Source organism: Apium graveolens, unplaced genomic scaffold, assembly GCF_009905375.1.
Source record: "Apium graveolens cultivar Ventura unplaced genomic scaffold, ASM990537v1 ctg8293, whole genome shotgun sequence".
In the NCBI taxonomy this organism is placed as follows: domain Eukaryota; kingdom Viridiplantae; phylum Streptophyta; class Magnoliopsida; order Apiales; family Apiaceae; genus Apium; species Apium graveolens.
This window is the reverse complement of record NW_027421058.1, coordinates 1-9428: the sequence shown is the minus strand read 5'-3', so window position 1 is coordinate 9428 and position 9428 is coordinate 1. Positions and strand designations below refer to the sequence as shown.

At 40.2% G+C, this 9428-nt stretch overlaps 2 protein-coding genes across 2 annotated transcripts; both read left to right on the top strand.

The window, feature by feature from the left end:
* Nucleotides 1-2054: 2054 nt before the first annotated feature.
* Nucleotides 2055-2990, top strand: LOC141704844 (uncharacterized). The gene is made up of 3 exons (XM_074508008.1): nt 2055-2172; nt 2256-2362; nt 2463-2990. Exons 1-3 carry the CDS (start codon nt 2055-2057, stop codon nt 2988-2990), a joined length of 753 nt encoding a protein of 250 aa, XP_074364109.1.
* Nucleotides 2991-2997: 7 nt separating this feature from the next.
* Nucleotides 2998-5369, top strand: LOC141704843 (uncharacterized). The gene is made up of 7 exons (XM_074508007.1): nt 2998-3031; nt 3212-3405; nt 3807-3975; nt 4026-4125; nt 4179-4626; nt 4894-4989; nt 5079-5369. The coding sequence occupies exons 1-7, from the start codon at nt 2998-3000 to the stop codon at nt 5367-5369; spliced, it is 1332 nt and encodes a 443-aa protein (XP_074364108.1).
* The last annotated feature ends 4059 nt before the right edge of the window (nt 5370-9428 follow it).

The window sequence follows — 9428 nt, the reverse complement described above, 5'->3', positions numbered from 1 at the left end:
CTTAGTGAACTTATTCCCTAATAAGCACCTACATACTAGCTATAATGTTACCAGACAAATGCCTATGAGAACAGACATCCTCCTGAAGGGAGCAAGCATAGTATGTACCAATCTCCGTGGGTTGACTAACTTCCGATTAGTTATCCTATGATCAAGAACTATTTAAGTCTAAAGTTATCATCTTCTAGATCTCACTATTACAATCTCATTATAATTCTAGAAGTTTTACTCTAAACTATGGAACATCTTATTCAAAACACTTTAAATAGATAAATCCCATAATAAAATCTTTTGGTTGATTTAGCTTTAGAGAAAACATTGAGCATCTGCTAATTCAAGCTCGGTTGAAAGGAAGGGATCCACCCAATACAGTGATCAAAAAGTAAAAAAGCACAGGAAACAACAATGTACGCGTTGGTGGGTACTGTACACGATTATAAGAAAAAATACATCAAGAATATGTGGTAGACATTTATTGAGCCCGGAGCCATTTTATATAATAAAGTAAATACAGAAACTCTGTCTCTAGTTGAGAACAATAAGTTAATATTTCTGAAACAAGTAGTTGAATAGACTTCAAATAGGCTAAAATGACAATTGGCTTGACCAATTTGGTTTTCATACACCATGGCTCTGTTCAAGGAAGAAAAGCATTTAACGGCTTTTGAAAAGACCAAAAAATCTTATATTGGCTTGTCCGAGAGCAATGAGGATTACACTGTACAAAACATGAAAGACTAAAAGGACAAATATAAACATGTGCAACTCGTGTACCCCTTTAAACGAAATTAATGAAATTCTTCCCTGGCCCGATAAAAAGATTGTTAGGCCGGTTTCATAGTATATACTAGTGCACTACATAGTTACATATGAGAGGATGTATATTGACAGCACGATAGTGTTCATCCCTAGCAGCCAAACTTCCATCTAATATCACGGTCTCTGCATATGAAAGCAGTTTTCTCCTGTCACCACCTTCATTTTCTCCCTTATTGTCATAGAGACCTCCCTCATTGTAGTGCTGGCACGGAACCAGTATCTTTCCAAGTTTGATAGGGATGCATATTTTGACAACGCAAGTCATCTCACACTTAGTAACAAAGATATAAATCCTAGTATCATCAATTCTGCATATCAACAGCAATCAACCCATAGTCAACTCTCTACTTCAGAATCACTTCAAACAAACAACTGAGTAATAGTATTTACTTGTATTTTTTCTAACCTGCTTTCATTCTTTCCAAGGCTTCTGTCATGGCCTTCTTTTATCGCTTATGAAATAACTGTCATAACCCAAATAAACAAGTAGTACAACATATTCATTAGGTTAAATCAATAAATCTCATAAGTCATTAGCCATATATAGAAATTCGATAAATGAATAATAACATTAATATACCTTGCCAAGAGAAAGAATTCCATGTTCAATGGAAATAGATATAACAACAAAAACTGCACATACGAGGGCAACAACGCATTTCAGTATTTCTTGCAGTGACCTATTGTCCAACTCCCCTTCTTCCATTGCAAGCCGCAAAAAGAAATGCAATGTGTGTGTTGTGTGCAACAAGTTTATAGTTATCTTGAGCACTTCTGATAGAGCTAGTACTCCTAATTATTGGAATTAATCTAAACGTTTTATTTGTTTATTGTTTAAATAAATCAGCCGGTCACTAGTATTAGTATTGCAGTAAGAGTAGGACTCCAGAGTTGTTAGGATGTGTAGTTAGGAGAATAATGTCGTGGAGAAAACTAAGGTGTTTAGCCCTGGTTTGTATCTATCAGTTTAGGCTCAGTAGTTTAGATAAATTTGCTTCAGTTGCATTTGTTTTAGTTAACCTTTCTCAGATTGTAAAACTCATCATTATCAATATAGCTGCTTTCATTTCTGTTAACAGTATTGTTCTTGCTTATATTTAAACACCTGGTATCAGAGCCTCACTCGATCGCAAGCCACACTTCAAGCAAATGGAGACCAACAAGGGAAAAGAAGGTTCTTTCGGTTTAAGCTACCCAATTCTAACTAAGACAAATACACAGCATGGGCTATGAAAATGCGTGTGTTCATGCAGGCCCATGGTGTATGGGATGCGGTTGAACCCAAAGACGCAGATGCTGCAATTGAAGACAAGATGGATAAGCGAGCTTTGGCTATTATATATCAGGGGATAGGTGAAGATCTGTTAATGTCAATAGCTGACAAAACGACCTCAAAGACAGCTTGGGAGGCAATAAAAACGGTTCACCTGGAGCAGACAAAGTTAAAAAGGCGAAAGCTCAAACTCTTAAGGCTGAATTTGAGTCTCTTGTCATGAAAGATACAGAACAGCTAGATGATTTCTGCATGAAGATGAATAGCCTGGTGACCAACATCCGGATGTTAGGAGAGAAGGTTGATGAGACGTATGTCGTCAAAAAGCTCTTGAGAGCAGTACCTGTGAAGTTTCTTCAAATTGCATCAGCGATTGAGCAATTTGGAGATTTGGAGAAAATGTCCGTTAGAAGAAGTTGTGGGATCCCTCAAGGCACACGAGGAGAGAATACGCGGACAGAATGAAGTGAATAACAGCCAGCTCATGCTTACTGAAGAGGAGTGGTCACGACGTGAAGGCACTGAGACCAAACTGTTGTTTACACGGGACGAATGGTTGAAGCGAGCTAACAAAGGAGGAAATGGGGGAAATGGAGATTACCGTAAGGACGGTCGAATGTTTCGTGACAGGAGCAGAGTCAAATGTTTTAACTGTCATAATCACGGACATTTTGCTTCTGAATGCCGTAAGCCAAGGAGAGACAGAGAACAACGAGCTGAGGCAAATCTAACTCAAATCACTGATGATGAGCCCGCATTGCTTGTGGCTGAATTCGACAAGATCGACAACAACAGAGGCACTAAACTTAATACGGAGGAGGACAACACGTGGTATCTAGACAATGGTGCCAGCAGTCACATGACTGGGCAGTCGTGGAAAGTTCAAAGATTTAGATGAAACTGTTATGGGTCAAGTGAAGTTTGGTGACGGGGTCTATGGTACACATAAAAGGCAAGAAGAACTGTGAAGCTTGTGTGTAAAAATGGTGAAGAACGTGAACTAAAAGACGTATACTATATACCAACCCTCAGAAATAACATAATTTGCCTGGGTCAATTATCCGAGGAAGGTAATCGAGTTGTTCTTGATGGAAACATGTTTGTGGGTATACACCGCAGATGGAAAACTCTTAATCAAGGTACAAAGAGGTACGAACAGATTGTACAAGCTATGTGTCAAGGGAGTTCGAGGTGACTGTTTACTATCAAAGGTGGAAGATGAGACACGACTTTGGAATCTACGCCTTGGTCACGTCAACTTTACAGCTATGCAACTTATGTCCCGGAAACAAATGGTTTGGTGGCCTACCAAGGTGATGCAACCAGCAGGAACATGTAGGGCTGCCTCATGTCAAAAAACCTCACGTAAGCCATTCCCTTCTCACTCTGTTTTTTTCTGCGAATAGCGTGTTTTAGAATTAATACATGGAGATGTATGTGGCCCTATCACTCCCATAACACCAGCGGGGATAAATACTTTATGTTACAGTTGATGATTTTACTAGAATGATGTGGGTTTACATGCTCAAAGCAAAATCTGAAGCAACTGACAGCTTTCAAGGGTTTTAAAGCTCTAGTTGAGAATGGTGTTACACCAGGAATCGAGTAGTACGGACTGAAAACGGAGGAGATGTTCTGCTCGACAGAGTTCAATAAATTTTGTGAAGAGATGGGCATTTTGAGACAACACACAGCACCATATTCTCCGTAACAGAACGGGGTGGTCGAAAGGCGTAATAGAACAGTGGTAGCTATGGGCAGGAGTATGCTAAAAGAGTGGAATGTTCCATCTGAAATGTGGGGAGAAGCATTAGACACGCAGTTTATGTACTCAACAAATTGCCCACTCGAGCCCTCTCAGAAATCACGCCTCACGAGGCCTGGTATGGTGAAAAACCTCATGTTGATCAACTTCGTGTGTTTGGGTGCGTAGCTTACATGAAAATTCCAAATGTCTATGTTAAAAAGTTGGATGACAGAAGCAAACGAGTTGTGTACTTTGGTAGAGAACCGGGCACAAAGGCCCATCGGCTGTATGACCCAACCACAGGAGTTATACATGTCAGTCGGGATGTTTGTTTTGAAGAGAGAAAAGCTGGTCCTGGAATCACAGTGAATCGACAAGTGCCGAAGTTGGAAAGTTCATAGTGGTGGGAATAGAAGATATTGAACCTGAGGCTGAAACCGCAGACAGTGAAGACACCATTGTGACCATACCGCAATCAAGCAGCCGTACCTCGAGTCAGAGTCAGACTGCAACTCCTCAAATTAATGCGTCTGTCGTTCAGAGTACTGAATCTAGATCTGAAATAAACGAAGGAAGTATCTCAGCTACCTCAAGCGAAAGTAGTGCACCTTTGAGGTTCAGAAATCTGAATGATATTTATGCTCAAGATGAAGACTTAGAGTTAATAGAGGAATTGCACTTGTTGAGCATCGATGAACCTGTGTTATATGAGCAAGCTACTAAGAGTCGAATCTGGAAGGACGCAATGAAAGCTGAACTCGATGCTATCGAGAAAAACCGACCCTGGGTTCTACAGACCTGCCTAAGGGGCATAAAGCCATCGACTTAAAGTGGGTTTTCAAGGCTAAGAAGGATACTAATGGCGAGGTTGTAAACACAAAGCTCGGTTAGTGGCAAAGGGTTATGTTCAGAAACATGGGATAGATTATGAGGAGGTTTGCGCCCCGGTTACACGGCTTGAAACAGTAAGACTTTTACTAGCTCTTGCGGCAAAGAATTCTTGGGAAGTACACCATCTTGATGTAAAATCAGCTTTCCTCACGGAGAATTGCAGGAAGAGGTGTATGTCGCGCAGCCTAAAGGGTATGTTAAAAGAGGACAAGAGTCAAAGGTGTACAGGTTGTTAAAGGCCCTTTACGGTTTACGTCAGGCACCGAGGGCCTGGTATGCTCAGCTCAATAAATGTCTTCACAATTTGGGGTTTGTTAAATGTCCGTTTGAGCACGCTGTTTACACCAGGAGAGATGGAACCGAGTCATTGGCCGTTGGTGTCTACGTGATGATCTTTTGATCACCGGCACCAGTACTTCACACATAATCAACTTCAAGGAGCAAATGGGCAGGGAATTTGAGATGTCTGATTTGGGACGACTCACTTATTATCTTGGTCTGGAAGTCGAGCAAGGCCAGGGGTTTATTGAACTAAAACAAACGGCTTACGCTAAGAAAATTCTGGAGAAGGCGGGTATGAGTGACTGTAATCCCGTCAGATATCCTATGGAAACCGAAATTTCTGCTGCACAAAGATGAAAATGGTGAACCTGTGACCCGACAGAATTTAAATCCATAATTGGAGGTTTGCGCTACCTAGTGCACACCAGGCCTGATATCGCCTATGCAGTAGGAGTGTCAGTCGGTTCATGGAACGCCCAACTATGTTACATCTCTCTGCAGCTAGAGTAATATTGCGTTATGTACGAGGAACCTTGGATTTGGATTACTGTACAAGGCTGGAAAAGGTAACTATTTGCCTGGCAGGTTATTCAGATAGCGACTTGGCAGGATGTGTGGATGATCGTAGAGCACCGGTGAGTGGCGTTTACCTTGATGACAGTCTCAATAACTTGGATTTCCAGAAAACAAAGATTGTGTTGCATTATCGGCGTGTGAAGCAGAATTTATGGCAGCCACAACAGCTGCTTGTCAAGGGATATGGCTGCAACGAGTTCTTAGTTACATTTCAGATGGTTGAATGCCGCGGGCCTGTCATGTTATATATCGATAATCATTCTGCTGTTGATCTCGCCAAGAATCCGGTCTTCCATGGTAGGAGCAAGCACATAGGACATTCGCTATCATTTTATACGAGAATGCGTGGAACAAGGTCTGATCAAAATTAAATATGTCAGCCACAAATGAGCAGCGTGCAGACATTCTCACTAAAGCACTGTCCGTAGCAAAGTTTGAGAAAATGAGGAATCTGTTGGGTGTTAAGCAGCTCAAGTCAGTTTAGATAAGGGGGTGTATGTTGGAATTAATCTAAACGTTTTATTTGGTTTATTGTTTAAATAAATCAGCTGGTCACTAGTATTAGTATTGCAGTAAGAGTAGGACTCCAGAGTTGTTAGGATGTGTAGTTAGGAGAATAAGTCGTGGAGAAAACGAAGGTGTTTAGCCCTGGTTTGTATCTATCAGTTTAGGCTCAGTAGTTTTAGATAATTTGCTTCAGTTGCATTTGTTTAGTTAACTTTCTCAGATTGTAAAACTCATCAGTTATCAATATAGCTGCTTTCATTTCTGTTTAACAGTATTGTTCTTGCTTATATTTAACACTAATTGGTAGTGAAAAAGTCTTCGTATAAGTTTTAACAATCAAGTTTTTATATTGCAGGTCGGGACATTGTTGTCTTCTCTAATTTATAAGCTAAATGCTCAGTATATTACTATGTGTAGAATGTGCATTCTACACATTCAAATTTGTACTTAAGAGCCTCTACAATTATCAATCAGGTACACCTGAACATAGATGTGAATGGCTTTATATATACTATAGAATTGTTAGATAATTTAAGCATCACTGACTAAACTTATTCTAAATTTTGCACCTCGGCGGTGTTAAAATTTTGCACCTCTGTAATAAATCACACAACAAAACACAAAGATACACAGATATATACATTAGTAATAACTCAGTGAGGCTCGTATAACACACAGGATTAGTTAAAAGTTAACACATGTTATATGTGCACATAAAAATGTACATACGCGCAATGTATCCTCCTAATTTCTCATAATGACACATAATTCATAAATAAAAATACAAAAATAGATACCCACATATACATCAAAATTGACACTCACGTAAATAATTTAAACAATTACTCCACTAAATAAAAGTTTAACATGCTCAATTCAATCAATTACTCAACTAAATAAAAATTAGGGTTTCAAATTAAAACCCCTGTTTTAAAATAAGGGTTTAAAGTATACCCAATTCAAGTTTTAACCTTTTAATTGAGCTTTAAATTTTGGGTTGAACTTTAGAAAACCTCCGACGACCTTTTCAAAGTTCGGTGAGAACACACAGAGAGTAATGGAGAGAGCAGCCGAGCACATAAAGATGGAACACATAAAGCACAGAGATAGTGCGCATAAAGCAGAAAGAGAGATCAATATTTTTTCTTCGGTTGAGACAGTTAGATGGAGTTGTTCTTCAGACGACGAGAGAGAGGGATATAGAGGAGAGTTTTTGATTTATTTGATTTTTCTTACATTTTATGTTTTTAGATATGAGAGTATGTATATGTGTTTTAATTTAAATTTAATTTTATTGTTATGTGTAAAGTTAAAAAGGGGATATGAGGACTTTAAATTTTCTAAAGGGGGAGTTTTTAAGACGGAATGAATTATTTGGCTAAGGGGAAAATAGGGGAGGCACTCTAGATCATTTTTTTAAAATAGACTTATTACATCAGTTGGTATAGAAATACTGATGTCTATCTGATATGAAGTAAAATAAATTCCTGATTGCGTAATTAATATCACAATATTATATCAGAATTAGGCTAACAATAAAACCCATTAGAAAGGGCCCAAAACCCTGGATATTAATTAATTTCCTGATTAATTAATAAGGGATAAATCAACTGATAAATAAAGTCCAAGTAAGGACACATTTCCTTGGAGATTGGTCTCCACGAAATCTCATAGGATAAGGAATCAGTTTCCTATTTTCTAGGACTCCAAAGTCCATTCTAATTCAGAGACTTGCCCACCAAGTCTCCTAACTCTAGTCCAATTTAAGGATTCCTAACATCTATATAAGGGGCCTCACCCGACAAATCAGAACTACATTTTTTGACTTGATCCTTGGTAATCAGCAAGGTACGTAGGCATCTTATTAAGGCGGATCAAGACACGAGACACAAGTGCAGTCAAATCGAGCCTCAAAGCTCACGAACCCTAGTGATAAATACAGCAATTAATATACCCTAGTTTTCAATCCATAAAATTTGGCGCCATCTATAGGAAATCATAACAAGAACCATGGTGAGAACGCGGAGTGGAAAAAATACCCCTAAAAGAACACCAGCTGGGACAACTCAAATAATTTCTTCAACAATGGAGATACCCCCACACTCGTCCTACGCCTCTACCCAAGGAGGAGTCCTGATAGGGGCAACCGAATCTCAGCCACAAGGGAGGAATCCCCCGGCTGTACAAGGGATGAATCCCACGGCTCCTCAAGGGACGAATTCCCAATTTCAGCAACTACATACACCTGTGAATTCTCAACCCGTTGGGTATGAGTATTCTACTATTGTGACCACTAACCCCCCATATGGGATGCCCATATACCCTGAGGTTGGATAAAGTGGACATGCTAATCGAAGTGAAGCACAAGGGCAGACGCCCCAATATATACGTGGTTTGGCTCCTATCCCGAATGATCAAGAATTCTTTGGCCCTTACACTAAGAGAGACTCCGAATCATCAAATGATGATATGGCCCCAAGAAGGAGGCGTACTGGTAAGGAGTCGATGCCTGATGGTAACCAGCGTCCTAGGAGCACCCGAGGGACGAATTCCCAAGAAGTGCAGGAGAGAATCAGAGCTCACGAGGCTGAGATTCAAAGGCTGAAGCGCGACCTGGAGGTGCACCTGACACCCAGACCCCCACTATCACCGAGGAGGAGAAATCCTCCTCCAATCATAGACCTGGATGGTCCACAGCAAATAAGGGCTATTTTTCTAAGGACTGATCTAAGTGATCTTCTGCCCCTAGGAGCACCTGATGATCCCACACCACCTTTCACTGAAGAGATAATGAATGCCCATATCTCAAGAAAATTTAAGATGCCCACCATCAAAGCTTACGATGGCACCGGAGATCCCGTTAATCATGTCAGGACATTCTCTAATGCACTGTTCCTGCAGCCCGTGAACGACACTATTTAGTGTTAGATCTTTCCTAAAACCCTGTCGGGAATGGCTCAAAGATGGTATAGCTGTTTGCCTCTAAATTCTATTAGATCCTTCAAAGAGCTAAGTCAAGCTTTTATTAAGCAATTCATCTAAGGAGAGCGCATGAGAAAAGTTTAGCATTCCTCATGAGCATTGTGCAGGGAACAAAAGAGTCATTGAGAGACTATCTAAATCATTTTACCAAGGAAGCTTTGAAGGTCCCAGACCTTGATGACAAGTTAGCTATGATAGCACTACAACAGGGAACTAGGGACGAGTTCTTCAAGATGTCATTAGCCAAGCCCCCCTGAAAGCATGTTACAGCACCAAGACAGGACCGGGAAGTACATCAAAGTGGAGGAGAGCATGAGAAAGACGGTAGTGAATAACGAGCCCGCTAGTAAC

Coding starts and splice junctions, on each gene's coding strand:
- LOC141704844 (XM_074508008.1), top strand. CDS start 2,055: ATGCGTGTGTTCATGCAGGCCCATGGTGTATGGGATGCGGTTGAACCC. Junction 2,173..2,255: donor TATTATATATCAGGGGATAG/GTGAAGATCTGT, acceptor CACCTGGAGCAG/ACAAAGTTAAAAAGGCGAAA. Junction 2,363..2,462: donor GCATGAAGATGAATAGCCTG/GTGACCAACATC, acceptor AAATTGCATCAG/CGATTGAGCAATTTGGAGAT.
- LOC141704843 (XM_074508007.1), top strand. CDS start 2,998: ATGGGTCAAGTGAAGTTTGGTGACGGGGTCTATG. Junction 3,032..3,211: donor GTTTGGTGACGGGGTCTATG/GTACACATAAAA, acceptor TATACACCGCAG/ATGGAAAACTCTTAATCAAG. Junction 3,406..3,806: donor TGGTTTGGTGGCCTACCAAG/GTGATGCAACCA, acceptor TCTCCGTAACAG/AACGGGGTGGTCGAAAGGCG.